The sequence below is a fragment of the Hordeum vulgare genome, chromosome 6H (genome assembly GCF_904849725.1).
Source record: "Hordeum vulgare subsp. vulgare chromosome 6H, MorexV3_pseudomolecules_assembly, whole genome shotgun sequence".
Taxonomy (NCBI): Eukaryota; Viridiplantae; Streptophyta; class Magnoliopsida; order Poales; family Poaceae; genus Hordeum; species Hordeum vulgare.
The window spans coordinates 314,767,277-314,784,764 of record NC_058523.1 but is presented as its reverse complement, the minus strand read 5'-3'; the positions used below and the strand labels follow the sequence as shown (position 1 = coordinate 314,784,764).

The 17,488-nt window shown below is 47.9% G+C and overlaps 1 protein-coding gene across 3 annotated transcripts; it reads right to left on the bottom strand.

The window, feature by feature from the left end:
• Positions 1-846: 846 nt before the first annotated feature.
• On the bottom strand, positions 847-5,736 carry LOC123403510. Of its 3 annotated transcripts, none has more exons than XM_045097441.1 (2): positions 5,444-5,736; positions 847-3,445 (listed from the first exon to the last, which is right to left on the bottom strand). In XM_045097441.1, exon 2 carries the CDS (start codon positions 2,996-2,998, stop codon positions 1,043-1,045), a length of 1,956 nt encoding a protein of 651 aa, XP_044953376.1. In that variant the 5' UTR covers positions 2,999-3,445; positions 5,444-5,736; the 3' UTR covers positions 847-1,042. The 3 variants fall into 3 exon arrangements, with proteins under 3 accessions (XP_044953376.1, XP_044953377.1, XP_044953378.1); XM_045097442.1 differs by lacking the exon at positions 5,444-5,736 and adding an exon at positions 5,052-5,429; XM_045097443.1 differs by lacking the exon at positions 5,444-5,736 and adding an exon at positions 3,661-5,012.
• Positions 5,737-17,488: the final 11,752 nt, after the last annotated feature.

Here is a 17,488-nt window from a genome sequence, read left to right as displayed (position 1 = left end):
ATGCGTGAGAGCACGGTACATTAAGTCTATTGTGAAAGATCCTGATGTAGTAAGGTTCCAGCGAAATACATCTCGACCTTACGTCAGATTAATCGAGTCCAGTCGGGACAAAAGATTATGCCATGACAAAAGTCGGGGGCGAGTCAAATCCCGCCTAAACGAAATGTTCGACGGGGATGAACCGAGCACTTGTGCAATAGTATTATTCTTCTCGTGAGCAATGTTATATAAGGCTGGATATTGTTTTGTGAGACTGCCATTGCCTAGTGAGATGTCTTTCCAGAAATGAATTTCCGACCTGTCCTTTATCGTGAAAGACCCAAAGCGAAGAAAATCTTTCTTCGCCATCAGGCCAGCCCAAAAGTGAGAGTCACCAGGTTTCCAATATGCACGAGACAACGCCTTTTTGCCTAGATACTTGTTGCGCAATATGGTTTGCCAAACACCATCCTCGGTAAGAAGATTGTGCAACTATTTACTCAGCAGGGCCTTATTTTTTACCTGCAGGTCATGAATTTCAAGGCCCCCTTGATCTTTCGGCCTACAAACCACGCTCCATTTGGCCAACCTGTATTTATTCTTTTCTCCATCTCCTTGTCAAAAAAAATCTGGACCTAAAATAGTCGAGTCTTTGCACGATACTTTTGGTAGTTGAAAGAAAGAAAGCATATAGAAAACCATATTTATGAGGACAAATTTAATCAAAACGAGTCGTCCTTCAACTGATAGAAGCTTGCCTTTCCAACTGGTCGATCGTTTCTTTAGACGCTCCTCTACATGCTTCCATTCCGAAATGGTTAGACGCCGATAGTGGGAAAAAAAAGTTCATCAGAATCATCGATGAGATAATCCAGCAAAAGAAACGTTGCATTATTACATATTACGGCCCCCAAAAGCTTGTGGACCTGCCAAGAATTCAAGCTTCGCCATAACAGTTCATATGTGACACCAATATCTAACACTGTAAGATGTGCAGAATGTTTAATTTTCTGTGGGTTTAAGAAGAAATTATAATTTGGACAGACAGAAATTTAGAACAGAGCTAGCGGGTTGAGAGTTTGTCGACGTCAATGACGTTCCTGAAGCTCCCGCCGAGCAATGAGAGGAGTCCACCCCCGTGCACCCTCCCCTCTGGAACACACAACTCTCCACTCTCCCTTCGCCTATCCGACTCCGACGATGGCGACCAAGACTTCATAGAGAGGGGAACCAGCACCTGAGGAGGTATCAGCTCCTGCCTCCCCGGCGTAGGCACGGGTGAGCCGTCGCACTCCGACACCGTGCTCACGCCCGACGAGTACTCGTAGTTCATGCCGCTGCCGGCTGCGGCTGCGGCTGCGGCTGCGGCTGACGAGGACACGATGCCTCGGAAGAGGCCCGGGCCGATCATGCTCCTGCCGCCGCGTCCACGCTGCTGGGACTGGGACTGGGACTGCGAGGCCACCAGCGTCGCGTGGGCGGCGCAGAGGCCGCTCCGTCCGCGGGCGAACTTGTCGCAGCCCGTGCCGAAAGTGCACCGCTTGCCGCCGCCGTGGGCCTTGCAGAACTCCGTGCTCCCCTGCGCGCTCTTGCCGCAGCTGTCAACCATGCACCGTTTGCCGCCGCCGTGCTTCACGCAGAACTCCGTGCGCCCGCGGGCGCTCTTGCCGCACCCGGGCACCGAGCAGCGCTTCCCGCCGCCGTGCGCCACGCAGTAGCCGGTGCCCCCGTGGACGCTCTTGGGGCACACGCCGCCGCCTTCGTACATGCAGCGCTTCCCGCCGCCGTGCGCCTTGCACAGCGGCGTGCTGCCTTCCGCGCCCTTGGCGCAGCCCTCGAAGACGCACCTCTTGCCGCCGCCGTGGGACTTGCAGTACAGCGTGCTGCCCTGCGCCCCCTTGCGGCAGTCCGGGTACTGGCAACGGCGGCCGCCACCGTGGGAGATGCAGAACCCGACCTTCCCCTCGGCGCTCCGGATGCAGCCCTCAACCGCGCAACGCTTCCCTCCTCCGTGCTTGATGCATCGCCCGGACTTGCCACGCGCGGCTTTAGGGCAGCTGTTGTATCCGCACCGGCGACCTCCGCCGTGGGCAATACAGTGATCCGTCTTTCCCTCGGCGCTCTTGGTGCAGCCGAGCTGCATACACCGCCGTCCGCCTCCATGGGCCTTGCAGTAGGCCGTGCGGCTCTCGGCACCCTTGTAACACCCGGGCTTCTGGCACCTCTGCCCGCCGCCATGGGCAATGCACAGGCCTGATGCACCTCTCGCACCTTTAGAGCACCCTTTGAACCTGCACTTCTTCGGATGCCGGCGATGAACCGGCTGTCCACCATCAGTTGCACCGTTGACAACATCAGAGCTCACACCCAACGAAGTCTCTGTCATTGTCGTTGCACAAGGTTCAGGGCTGAATTGAGGGCGATGATGCTCGGCACTATCATTGGCGTTGTCTCTGTGATTGTGATCATCATGCGCCTCTACTTGAGCAACACAAAGATTCGTCGCCAAGAGCAGCGGTGGAATGTAGCCACCGGAACTCCTCCTGGCAGACGTCGAGCTCTCGTCGACACTGGAGAAGGAGATGATGTTTCCTCCAGGCGCTTCAGAATGCTGAGCGATAGCTTCAGCATTGCCCACCTGATCATGAAGCCCAAGGGTGATTGTCCCAGGATTAGCGAACGATAAACTCCGGCCAAATAGAGTCACCGGCGGTTTCGACTTGCCTGCTCCTCCGGCAGGCTGCTGGTAATCCACAGAGCTAGGTTCCGGAGACGGGCCCAGTCCAAGTACCAGCCTGCACGCATCATCTTGGGCAGAAACACGACCAGACCGCTGGACACCCCTGTTGGCGCGGCTGCACTTGTCCATTGCCGAACCCCGGAAATCCAGAGAAAATGAGGTCTGACCATGGGCGACAGTGGTGTTGCCCGGCGCCAAGTGCCCGGACATCAAGACCCCAGCGCTGTCCATCAGGGGCTGGCTTCCACGGTGACGCATATCTGCGTAACCGTCATTCATCTATACCTATATACACTGAGACACTGACTGAACTGGGCCTGTTTATTCTTTGAACATGAACTAACTGAGTGAAGGTGGTGGATGGGGAACAAGTATCTCTGGGCAACAGAAGATGAGGTGATTCTTGATCTGGTATTTTATATGTGCATGAGAGAGTAGACGAAGTCGAAGAATATCAGCAGCAGCGAGGCACCGTTGAATCCGCTACTAACAAAACCTGATGTGTCTGCCCTGTCCATTTACCTTGTGGCCTCAGCACAAGTCGTGACCCACAAGGTACTTGAGCCCTGGCAGACTAACCGTCTGATACAGCGATGATCTGATCTGATATTTGACTGACCATCCACTGTCCCCTTTTCCTTTTTCTTGATTTGTTTATAAATTCTTGAGCATTAGGCAGAAGCACAAGAGCTCAATTGCCAAGATAATCTTCAAACTACACTGGTACTGCAAAAAAAAAAAATTGGAATTAGCAACTCAGATGGAGTTCATACCCTAATCTAGTTCTCCTCAACAACAAATATTATGATACAGAGGGAGTAGAACTTAACATGACTCTAAAAAAGCAATATTAAATGCATATTGGAATAAACCAGTGCCGATCAACTGAAAGAACAAATCAGGAATTTCTCATAACAAAAATAAAAACAAAAAAGAGTTACCAGTTTAACCAGCACACAACTTCCTAAAAGAATAAATCATTGGCTCGTGAAGATTGGCTCGTGAAGAGGATGTTAAGTTGCTCAAACTACTCTGCCCTGCCTGCCTGTTTTTTTGAGGCTACAAGAACCTGCCCTGCCTGCTTGTTTTTTTTTTGTGGGGCCGTGGTCGTCCCACTGGTCTGATTTGATCTGGCTCCACTCGAACCACAGAAAATCTTGGAATCTAACACAATCATTCAAAGGAGGACTAAACTAGTACTAGTAGACAAACAAAGGTCTGTGGTAGAGTGAATATTCATGAGATGCAGTTCAACTTGACCAGAGAAGTGAAATGAGTACGGAGATCCAAAAGTTAGGAATGACTGGATATGACCAAAAAAAATCAATCAAAACCTCCTTGCAAAATTGAAGTTCCTTTTCGGCGAATCCAAATCCTTACATGGTTCATAGAAAGTGGATGGGAAGGTATAACAAACTGGCACAAATGAACTTATTTGGTAGACAGGATGCCAATTGTACCATAGCATATTTGATTAATGAAAGCTCTCTTTTCACCAAAAAGAATCCTCTATCGTCAGAATATCATGACATAAAAGGGCGTGTCAAGCACACAATAGAATAAGTCAAAGCCTCCTTTGCATAGGAGCCACATACTGGTAGGCTAAATTTAGTCGAGCAATTTGTGCAATATTTGAACCTTTATGACAGCGAATCCTCTCGACCCCTATTGAGCAGATGACAGAATCACGCAATAAAATCCCCTAGTTCATACCGATCGATAAATCTGCGAAACACACCGTATTATATAACTAGCGGATTTGGTTAGGTTAGTCCAAGTCGTACCTAATAGCTACAGCTTTAAAATATTACCCCTCCAAGTAGAACCATCTTGCATGGTCAACATTCATAACCACACGCATATTTTCAAGGATAATTCGAAGTTTTTTTGAAATTATCAGGATAATTCGAAGTGTTTATTCAGTTTACTAGACGGTCTGATGTTCCAGGATTTGTTGCCGTGGGAAAGAGCACCAGAGTTAGGGGATGCTACCTTTGTAACTCCAAATCTAGCCGAGGTCACCTTGACCACACGTTGGCTTACACGAGAGACGAGACAGATTGGCGGTTCTCTACCCAAGAAATTGGTACTCTAGCAGGACTAGGTGGTACCATATGTGAGACATGTCCTGAGACGACTTGAAAGAGACACAGGGCAAGACAATTTTTACCCTACTTACAAGAAACGACCCAGTGGAATTATAATGGAAAAATTATATATGATGTACTCTAAAATGAAAACACAGGACAAACTATGATCTACTCTAAAATGGAAGGAAACAAAACACTGTGGCTTGCCATATCTGCTAGCAAGATCGAATAGCAAACCGTACCTTAGCTGTGTACCACCTGAACAAAAGGGAGAGAAAAATATAGAGCTGTTTGCTCCTACCACATACTCATCATATATAACCGTGGATGTGGATAAACCCAATTGTAAACGAAATCCCACCGATTAAAGAAGAGGGGAAATGAGATCTAAGTAAGCTTATACGGCTGAATTCCCATAATCACAACATCCAGTGCAGAAACCTCAAAACAATCGATGAAGGGGGCGGGACTCTCTGAATCAAGAATCCATTCGCCAAGGGAATATGTATGGACAGTCGGACAAGAAACACGCAAGCAAACAAACAAGGAACGGAAAGGAAAGCAAGACGGAGCAGAGCACCAAATCCTGGAGGAGGTAAGAAGAGGCTGCTCAGGGAGAAGGGCGGGGAATCACCTAGGATCTATCTCAATGGAGGAGATGGAGGAGGAGACCCTGCTGTCTTTGCGCAGAGAGAGAGAAAGAGAGAGAGAGAGATTCTGTTTTGTTGGAGAGAGAGAGAGAGGGGGGTTGGAGGGAGAGAGATTCTGTTAGACAAGGAGGGAGGGCGCGTGTATATGGTATCAGGCCGATGGAGTCTGGTTGTATCCTCGTGGGTGCGCTACCGCTACGTCACATGACGGTGCCGGTTGGCCTCCCACACGGCGCTTTCTTTTCCACGCACGCACGCACCTAGTACCTGGCTCCGCTCGGCCCGCGGCGCAGCCGAGCTGGCTTAAATGACTGCCTGATTGGCCGATCTCCCTCTCATTGTTTGTATGGTGCACATTTCGTTGGGGTACGCTTCGCGAGGGCCCCCGCTATGGTGGATTCTTCTTCCTTCCCAGGAGTGTTTGCTTTTGTGCAAGTGTGACAGCACGTTGGGTAGGTAATTTGAGGCGGAAATTTGATGGCGATGTCTTCAGCATCTGCATCTGATTACTAGTCAAGTTTTTTTTTTTTTTTTTTTTTTTTTTTTTTTTTTTTGCGGGGGATGATTACTAGTAGTACGTACGAGTCAGGTTAAAGGCAGGCAAGTCATTGTTTTGATCCTAATTGTGTACAACGCCTATGAGATTTGACGTTTCACGAGTTTCTCAGGTTTGGGAACTCGAGGTCTAAGGACCATCCAACCAGTGAAGGATCTTGTGTTGTTGGTACTCATTTTTCATTCTACTTCCTTAACGAAGAAACATGATTTTTTTTTCTTGTTGTTGTTGAGGGGGAACGAAGAAACATGATTCGCAGAAGCTTCTATTACTGGTTTTAAATACAGGGCCATTAAGAAAAATATAATTTTTTAATCAATACTAGCACAAATGCCGTGCGTTGCAATGAGAGACATTGCCACATGGCTCATGCTTCAACTTATTTTCGTCCGTCCCGTTTACTCGTCCGAGTTTGTTATGAACATCTCCTTCCCCGTCTCTAGTGGATCATCATGTACCTAGGTAGCGAGCTTCTTCACTTTCATAAATGCAGCCTTCAGTTGAAATGTGATGTTTCGTCGTGTATGTTGTCTTCTTAGAAGGGATAGACGTAGAGCACGTAATATGGTCATTGCACACATAAAAATTTAATCAACTAGCTACAATTTTTTTTTCAATGCAAGCATGTCTTAGGAAGGAATATTTCTTCATTTCCCCTTTTAATTGCCCACCATATTTCTTAAGCATTCATTAGGGAATCTCGTCTCTTAATTATCCCACATGTAGTACTGATTCCTCCTTGTTTAATTGCCCACCATATTTATCCTTCATGTTTTATTTTCTTCTTCTTTCGAAGATCCTTCCTTGCTTCAATCCTACCTTTCTGGACACTCACTCGTTATCCTTCGATCACCATTTTTTTTCTTTTTTTTCTTATTTCGAAGATCCTTCCTTGCTTCAATACTTCCTTTCTGGGCACCCACTCGTTATCTTTCGATCATCAATTTCCAAGCCGACTTATTAAGGTGATTGATGACGGGTAACTTGAACATGTATATAAATTCATGGTTGTGTTTGCAAAAAGGCAAGGTGGTACTAATTGATAAGAAGAGCAACCGCGGCCAATCGCGGCTTGGCGGTCTCCTTTGCCCGACCGCCTCTCGCTCCTCTCGCTCTCTTCTCCCAGCGCCTACATCTAGCCGTGGCTCCACACTTCGGCACCGCTCCTCGCCTCCCCCACCACACACCTCGTGTAGTCGCCACTAGATGCCCCGGAGCCCGCAACCGCAGCCCCACACGTCGCGACCTGCACCTACCCGCCGCTGGCTGCGCGTGCAGCCATGGCCTCGCCTGCCGCCAGCGCCTCGCCGACCCCGCCACCTCCAGGAGCTCCGATCACCGCCGGCGCCTCCAGCAGGCCGGTGCCCCGCTGCCCTCTCCCTCTCCTTCACGTGCTCTCTCTCTCCCTCTCCTTCATGTGCTCTCTCTCCCTCTCCTCCTCCTCACTGCCCCATCTCTCTTTCTCTTTTCTTCCGGAGCTACCCCATGGAGCCATGGTCGCGCTCCGCGAGCTCCATCTCGCAGGACATCAAGCTGCCGCCGGATTTGGCTGGGAAATGGAGGGATCCGTCCATCTCCGACCTACGGTCGTCCCTGCCTCGTCGGAACGCTGCCCCACGACGCCACCGCGCCCCAGACCTCCTCTATGATCCCGCCATCGCGTTTGTCTGCTCCCTCTGATGGTGCCGGTCGAAGCCGAGCCGCCAACGCGCCAGAGACCCGCCGCCAATGGATCCGCGCAGCGAGGGGAGGAGGAGGAGGGGCGGCCGACGGATCCGCGCGGTGAGGGAAGGAGGAGGAGGGGGAGGGAGGGGAAGAGGAGCGTCGGAATGTGCCAGAGCGAAGCTGCCCAGGTTTTTTATTTATAAAAAGGTGAAACGTTTTTTCAACTAAGGACTGCAGGTTCAACAACCATAAAACAGGAAGGTGTTTTTGTAAAAACATCGCGACGGGTGAACAGGGAGATGCAATAGCTGCTTTATTATTAGGTAAAGATAAGGTCACTATCTTTTTTATCTAAAAGAAAAGTCACTGCCTTTTCATCATAAGAATCTATTTCACTTTTATCTCCTAAAATGTTGTTTATTAATGTAAACCTTGTATGCAACCATAGAAAAAATAGGTACCACAAGCCCACAACCATCATGCTATTTATTTGTTGGCTTTGTTTTCTTGCTATCTGGAAATGGGATAATGACCTTTTATACAAAAACGAAGGAGTATCTGATGACCCACAAGTATAGGGGATCAATCGTAGTCCCTTCGATAAGTAAGAGTGTCGAACCCAACGAGGAGCAGAATGATCTGACAAGTGGTTTTCAGCAAGGTAAAATCAGCACACACTGAAATTGTCGGTAACAAGTGATTGTGTGGTGAGATTATTCGTAGCCAGCAACAAGTAAAAAAAATAGCAACGGTGCAGCAAAGTGACCCAATCCCTTTTGTAGCAAGGGACAAGCCTGGACAAAGTCTTATAGGAGGAAAAACGCTCCTGAGGACACACGGGAATTTCTGTCATGCTAGTTTTCATCATGTTCATATGATTCGCGTTCGTTACTTTGATAGTTTGATATGTGGGTGGACCGGCGCTTGGGTACTGCCCTTACTTGGACAAGCATCCCATTTATGATTAACCCCTCTCGCAAGCATCCGCAACTACGAAAGAAGAATTAAGACAAAGTCTAACCATAGCATTAAACTAGTGGATCCAAATCAGCCCCTTACGAAGCAACGCATAAACTAGGGTTTAAGCTTCTGTCACTCTAGCAACCCATCATCTACTTATTACTTCCCAGTGCCTTCCTCTAGGCCCAAATAATAGTGAAGTGTTATGTAGTCGACGTTCACATAACACTACTAGAGGAAAAACAACATACAACACATCAAATTACCGAACGAATACCAAATTCACATGACTACTATTAGCATGACTTATCCCATGTCCTCAGGAACAAAAGTAACTACTCACAAAGCATAATCATATTCATGACCAGAGAGGTAATGAGTAGCATCAAGGATCTGAACATAAACTCTTCCACCAAGCAATCCAACTAGCATCAACTACAAAGAGTAATCAACACTACTAGCAACCGTACAAGTACCAATTGGAGTCGCGAGACGGATATTGGTTACAAGAGATGAACTAGGGTTTGGAGATGAGATGGTGATGATGAAGATGTTGATGGTGACGAGTCCCCTCCGATGAGAGGAGTGTTAGTGATGACGATGGCGACGATTTCCCCCTCCGGGAGGGAAGTTTCCCCGTCAGGATCGTCCTGCCAGACTTCTCTAGATTGGTTGTGCTCAAGTTCCGCCTCGTGGCGGCGGCGAATCCACGAAAAATCTCCTCCCTGATTTTTTCCTGGACGAAACCCTTCATATAGCAAAAGAGGGGGGCAAGTGGGCCAGCAGGGTGCCCACAAGCCCTCATGGCGCGGCCTGGGGGGGTGGCCGCGCCGTGCAGGCTTGTGGCCAACCCCTAGCGCCCCTCTAGCGCTTCTTCGGCCCAGTATTTTTATAAATCCGGAAAAAAATCCTCGTTGATTTTTACGGCGTTTGGAGTTGCGCAGAATAGGTATCTCAAACTTGCTCCACTTTTAGGCCGGAATTCCAGTTGCCGGCATTCGCCCTCTTCATGTAAACCTTGCAAAATAAGAGAGAAAAGGCATAAGAATTGTACCGTGAAGTGAAATAACAGCCCAAGAAGCGATAAATATCAACATGAAAACATGATGCAAAATGGACGTATCAGTATCTCGTACCAACAAGAGCATACAATACATAATGCGTGAACTTGGGTAGCTGTGACGCCCTCGGTTTAATGGTACGCTAATCATACACGCAAATGCATATGATCAAACCCAAGGACTCACGGGAAGATATCACGACACAACTCTAGACATAAATAAAACAATATCAGCTTCATATTACAAGCCAGGGGCCTCGAGGGCTAGAATACGAAAGCTCGATAAACACACGAGTGAGCGGAAGCAAAAATATCTGAGTACAGACATAAAACAGGGGGTGCCTTAGAGAAGGCTAGCACAAAAGATACAACGATCGAACGAGGCGAGGCCTCCTGCCTGTGAACCTCCTAACTACTCCTGGTCATCAGCGGCCTCCACGTAGTAGTAGGCACCGTCGGGGTAGCAGTCGTCGTCGGTGGGGACCTCCATCTCCTGGGCTCCATCATGTGGTTGCAGCACGGATCGAGGGGACAAAGGGGGAGCAAACTAGCGGTGAGTACTCATCCTAAGTACTCGCAAGTCTTACATCAGAACTATTCTAAGTATGCATCAATATCAAAGAAGGGGGGGTTTACATGTGGACAGACTGCAGCAATGCGAGAATAGGGAGAGAAGGCCTAGTCCTATCGAAGACTAGCATATTCAGGTTCTTGCAGCAATAGACGAGAGTAGAACAGGTAACACAATTAATAGTCATATTGTTGCAGCAATATTAAAGTGAGGTCACGCCCAGAGATCCTCCCTCGACTCCCTGCGAGGAAGCAATCCTGAGGCAACTAATTCCAGTTAAGTAACAATTGTAGTTGTATAAGATGAGGGCACAACTCCAAGTCGTCCTGTAACCGTGGACACGACTATTCGAATAGTTAATTTTCATCCCTGCAGGGGTGCACCACATGTCCCGTCATGCTCGATAACACTATGGCCGGACACACTTTTTTGGGTCATGCCTGGCCTCGGAATATCGACACATCGCAACCCCACCTAAGACTCAACAGAGAGGCCACCTCGCCCGTCTAAATCCTAAGCACAAAGGGTTCATGGGCCTAGTTCCCCTTCGCGCTCCTGCACGATGCGTGGGTGGCCGACGTCAGTCCTAGCATCCCTTAATCACAAGTGCGATGCATCTCGGGACCACTCGGGCGCGCGCCACTACGTTGCTGACATCTGAAAAGCTTCGGTTGATACAGCGACACCGAGTACCCATAATTCTTCCTGCGTAGCCGGTTAGTGCGAAAAGGTCTCCAACCAACCCAGATCAAATACCCAAATCCATTATCATTTTAACTAGGCCATCAACACAATCTCAAGGGAATCCACCCGACTAACATCTAATCACCAATGATCCCAGTAAGATGGTCGAGTAACTGTGTGGTTGTAACATCGGGGGGAATCCAAGGTATCAGCCTCTTGGATTCCGAACGATGTATCCGTCAAGGTGGGCTTAGAGGAATCACCCTCGGGGGTCCCACACTTGAGGGGTTGCACGACAGAGGCATGGTCGGGAATGGTGAAAGAGGAATCACCCTCGATAACCACGACCGACTAGCTATACTACACATATATCATCAGGAGTACTTAGCGAGGTGTCACCCTCGGTACCCGATAGTATTTGTATAGCGTCATACAACTAAGGGGGGTGTATGTGCAATGTCGGGTCTGGCTCGTCGATCAGGGATCGAGATTTGAAAACAAGCGGGGCAACTGGACTACGGGTCACAGGGGATGACTGCTCCACCTATACTAAGCAGATTTAAAGTACAATGCTGAAAGTAGCAGTTCATCAAAAATAGGCTATGCATCAGATATAGGAGCTAACTACAACAGTAGCAAAATACTAATGCAAGCAGTAGGAAGGAAGACATAGGCGATATAGGAATGATCAAGGGGGGTTGCTTGCCTTGCTGCTCTGCGGCAAAGGACTGATCGGCAGGGTCGTAGATGTACCCGGCATCAGCGTCAGTCTCGGGGTCTACCGGTAAGAAGAGGGGGAAGAAACAATAAATAATAGCAACGGTGCAACACAATGCATGACATGGCAAGATGGAGGCTAGACATGAGCTAACGCAGCAACATCCGTCATAGACGGGTCGGGAGAATATCTGACGATATTTTCTGGGTGTCGGGCTACTACCGGACACATGGAAAACGATGGAAATGTTCTATGTTTGCTATGCTAGGGACGCGTGACAAACGAATGGACCGTGTATCCGGGTTCGTCTCGTTCTGCTGATCAACTTTTATGTTGAAAATATTTTGATCTGACTTACGGATTATTTTATATTATTTTTTAAAGTTTTATTAATTATTTAGGAATTAAAAACAGATTTAATTAATTTAATTAAATGCTATTATGACATCATCATGATGTCACACTGACATCAACAGTTGACTGGTCAACTGACCAGTGGGTCCCATGCGTCATAGGCATAGGTTTTTAATTAAGATTAAGTAGTACTTAATCAAATTAATTTAGTGGGGACCCACATGTCATACTCTAATTATTTTAATTACCCAATTAATTAATTCACTAATTAATTAAATGATATATCTATTTATTTATTTAATAAAATATATTTTTATTTTTATATTTTCATTTTCACTTTTCTCAAAAGAGGGTGTGGGTCCTCCGTGTCATAGACAGCGGGGTGGGTTGGCCCACCGGTAAGTGGCTTAGGCCACATACACATTTTACGTGCATACACATATTCATACAATTAACGTATTTCTCCATATACCTACATACATAAATACATACATACGTGCATCTCATACATACAAAAATACATACGTTTTATTTTTATTTCTTTTTCTCATCTCTGTGCTAACTCTTTGTGTCAAGAGAAGAACCTCAACAACAAGAGAGAAAGAGACATCTCCATCTACCCCTACTCGATCCTAACGACGTCGGAACAGAGCGCCGTTTGCCGGAATGGAACCAGGACGATGCAAGGAAGGAGACAGTGGGAGGAGCCCGAAAAGGGGCTCACCAACGTTGATGAGAGGGCCTGGTGAAGCCGGAGTTCTCGGGAGGCGGAGGAGACGGCGAGGAGGAGGATGAGGCGGTGATGGTGGCGCGGTTCCGAAGACGGTGGTGACGAGGAGAGCCGGCCGGAGGGCCGTCGTGAGGTGCCCCGGTGGAGGTCGCCGGAGGGGCCGGCCGGATCCGGCCCGGAGGAGGGCCGGCGCCCGGATGGGCCCGCCGGGAATGGGGAGGTCGGCCGGCAGGGCTGGGGCTCCCGGGGATGGGGAGGTCGGCCGGATGGGGTTGCTGCCGTTGTGTGGTTGGGGGTCCTGGGGGCCGCCGGCGGGAGGGACGCAGGGGAGGCCAACGGGAGGGTGGCCGACGGGAGGGGGCGAGCTCTATGGGGGGGGGGAATGAGGGCTCTCGGTCTCTCGTGGAGAGGGAGGGGCCGAGCGGGAGGTTGGGGAGGGTTCGGTGCGTGGGGTTAGTGGGGGGGTACCGAGAGGTGGGCTGTCGATTGGGGGTTGGTGGGGTTAGGTGGGGCTCGGTGGTGGGTGACCGAGAGAGAGGCCGAGGGTAGGGACCTGGCGGCGGCCAGGGGGAGTGGGGGAGGCGAGGTGGGATTTAGGGTTAGCCCTCCTTGGGGGCTTTATACCCGAGGGGTGGTGGGCCGAATGGGGAGGCCGGTTGGGCCAGTTTTGGCCCAGTTAGGCCAGGGGATCTTTTTTTAATACTTCCTTTTTTTACATTCTCATTATTTTATTATTTAATTTTACTTACTTTATTTATTTTACCTAAAGTTTCTATTTTAAATATATTGGGATTACTAATAATTCCAAAAGTGCCCGATTCGCTTTTATAATTCGTTAGAGATTTTTTATAACTCCCCGACGTTTTTATTTCAACAACATAAAACCTTTTCTCGTGCGACTTTAACTTTAAGTTTCGAATTTTGATCCGGTTTCAACTAACACGAGATCATTGATATAATTAACGGTGACGTGTCATCATTAGCGCGGGATCGTTGTCGCTTAACTACAATCATCACTGTAACAAAAGTCGAGGATGTCACAATTCTCCCCTACTAACAAGAATTCTCGTCCCGAGAATTAAGAGGTAGAAGGAAAGAGCTCGGGGTATTCATCACGATGATGATCCTAGCGTTCCCAAGTGGCTTCATCTTTAGAATGATTTGACTACTGCACTTTAAGGAACTTGGTGACTTTGCGACGAGTCTTACGTTCATCTTGGTCGAGAACGCGGACCGGATTCTCTTTGTAAGAGAGGTCTTGTTGTAGCTCAAGCATGTCATGATCCACTACTCGAATAGGATCCTTGAAGCAGTGGCGGAGCTGAGAAACATGGAAGACATCGTGAACCTAAGAAAGGTTCGCCGGCAGTTCCAATTGATAAGCCACTCTTCCACGCCTTTCGAGAATAGTGAAAGGACCAATATAGCGAGGAGCTAACTTGCCCTTGATCCCGAAACGGTGTCACCTCTCATTGGTGTGACATGAAGATAAGCCTTTTCGCCAGGTTGATAGACCATATCTTGATGATGACGGTCACACTGACTCTTCTGACGAGACTGAGCAACCTTCAGATTCTCATGAATAATGCGGACTTGATCTTCGGCATGTTGAATAATATTCGGACCGAAGAGTGATCGTTCCCCAGTTTGTGACCAATTCAGAGGAGTTCGACACCTTCGTCCATACAATACTTCGAAAGGGGCCATCTTCAGACTAGCTTGATAGCTATTGTTGTAAGAGAACTCGGCATACAGGAGAGATTCCTCCCATTTCTTACCGAAGGAAATGACACAAGCTCGAAGCATGTCCTCGAGAATTTGGTTGACTCGTTCAACTTGTCCCTGGGATTGAGGATGAAATGAAGTGTTGAAGGACACATGAGTTCCCATAGCCTTCTGAAAACTTTCCCATAATTTTGAAGTGAACAAGCTGCCACGGTCCGAGCTGATTACCAACGGAATACCGTGAAGTGAAACAACCCTTGACATATAAAGATCTGCCAGCTGACTAGCATTAATTGTTTCTTTCACGGCCAGGAAATGTGCAACCTTGGACAGTTGATCAATGACGACAAGAATAGCATCATTACCTTTCTGAGATTTGGGAAACCCAGTGACAAAGTCCATTTCAACATGGTACCATTTCCACTCAGGAATAGAGATAGGTTGCAGAGTTCCAGCAGGCTTTTGATGTTATACTTTGATACGCCGGCATATATCACATTCTGCCACATAGCATGCAATGTCTTGTTTCATATTGGGCCACCAGAACCTTTGCCGGATGTCTTGGTACATCTTGGTACTACCCGGGTGAATAGACAATGGTGTGTCGTGAGCTTCTTTCATCACCTCTCCGGTCATCCTGAGATTTTCCTTCTTATTTGGGATGAATAGGCGACCCTTGAAGTACAAGGCGCCATCTTCAGCAACAGTGAAAAAGGAGGGTTTACCCTTCGCAGTATAGCTCTTAATCCTGTCGACATCATCGTCAAAGCCTTGCAGATTCTTTATGGAGCTCACAAGATCTGGTTCAATAGCTAGGTTACCGAGGGAACCCTGATTAACAACACGAAGGTTCACCTTTTGACACTCTTCAGGAGGGGGAACAAGGTAACCCTAAGGAACAATATGGAGGTTCAGCTTATGGAATTCCTCTTGCAGTCGATCGTGAACCTTATGAACCTGGAGGTGGTTGCAGTATGACTTGCGACTCAAGGCATCAGCCATTACATTAGCCTTGCCAGCGGTATATGATATACTACAGTCAAAATATGCTATACGCTCCATCCATCTTTGTTGACGTAGATTCAGCTCAGGCTGAGTGAACAAGTACTTCAGACTTTGATGGTCGGTGTAGATTTCACAGCGATTACCGACATGGTATTGTCGCCATTCTTTCAGTGCATGAATGACTGTGTCAAGCTCGAGATCATGAACTGGGTAGTTCTCTTCATGAGCACGCAATTGACGTGAAGCATAAGCAATCACCTTGCAGTCCTGTATCAGGACACAACCTATTCCTTGACGAGAAGCGTCACAGTATATGACGAAATCCCTTTTCGTATCCGGAGGAGCGAGTACTGGAGTGGATGTCAGTTTGTCCTTGAGTGCCTGGAAACTTTCCTAACATTTATCAGTCCACTCATACTTAACACCTTTGTGAAGCAGGTTGGTTAAGGGCTTCGCAATCTTGGAGAAGTTCTCGACGAATCCACGGCAATAGCTGGCGAGTCCGAGAAAACTTCTGACTTGCTTGACATTCTTCGGGGGAGTCCAGTCAAGAATAGCTTGAATTCGTTCGGGGTTGACTGCAATACCATCCTTGGAAATCACATGACCAAGGTAAGTCACTTCGTCCAGCCAGAATTCACATTTGGAATACTTCGCATAGAGTTTATGCTCCCGAAGCTTATCCCGTACAAGACGAAGATGTTCAGCATGCTCTTCTTTATTCTTCGAAAATACCAGAATATCATCCAGATATACCACGACGAACTTGTCGAGGTAGTCCATGAATATATAATTCATCAATAGAGAGAAGGTTGTCGGTGCATTGGTTAAGCCGAAGGACATGACGGTGTACTCGTATGATCCATAACGAGTAACAAAGGCGGTCTTTGGAATATCCTCTTTGCAAACACGGATCTGGTGGTATCCCAACCTCAAGTCGAGCTTAGAGAAGACAGTGGAACCATCAAGTTGATCATACAGATCATTTATCCGAGGGAGAGGATATTTGTTTTGAATAGTGGCCTGTTTGATAGGACGATAGTCTTGAACCAATCGATTGGTCCCATCCATCTTCTTAACAAAGAGAGAAGGTGCTCCCCAAGCAGAGGAACTCGGACAAATGAAACCCAGACGAAGCGAGTTGTCAATTTCTTGCTTAAGTTCAAGGAGTTCATGTGGTGGCATTTTATAAGGACGCTTAGCAATAGGAGTGGTACCGGGTACCAAGTCAATGACAAACTCGACAGCTCGAGCAGGGGGAATCCCCGGAAGTTATTTTGGAAAGACATCTTGAAATTCTCGGACCACCGGAATGTTTTCAATCCCTTCAAGAGGCGACGCATTTAATGCATTCAAGGCATATAGCCGTGCCTCAGCATTCCGAATGAGATGAGCATGGTAGCTTATTAATTCATCTGAAGGGTGTAGGAGGTGGACGGTCTTGGTGGCACAAACGATCGATGCCGTATGAGCTTTCAACCAGTCCATCCCCAGTATGAGATCAATGTTGGATGACTTTAGTAGGATGGGGTTGGCAAGGAACTCTAATCCTTCAATTTCAACTGGAACATGGGGGCAAACCATAGAGGTTCGGCATTCGCCCCAGGGGTGTTTACCACTATCGGGATGTTCATCTCTTTGCTCCTAATGTATGCATGTATGCAAAATTTTCCGACATAAAGGAATGCGATGCTCCTGTATCAAACAATACAGAAGCAAGTACTGAGTTAACGAGAAGTGTACCCATCATGGTAGCAGGCTGGTCTTGAGCTTGACCCATATCAATGTTGTTGGCCTGACCACGAACATAAGCAGGCTTTGCGTTGAAGTTGCGGTTCTGATTGTTGCCACTACCAGTTGAGGGAAGTGTCAGCTGATTCGGATTCTGCCTGCAGTCTCTAGCACGGTGACCTGGACGGCCACACTTGAAGCACAACCCGTTCTCAGGACGAGAAGGAGGAACTCGAGGCGGTGGAGCTGGAATCCTCGGCTGCCTAGGTG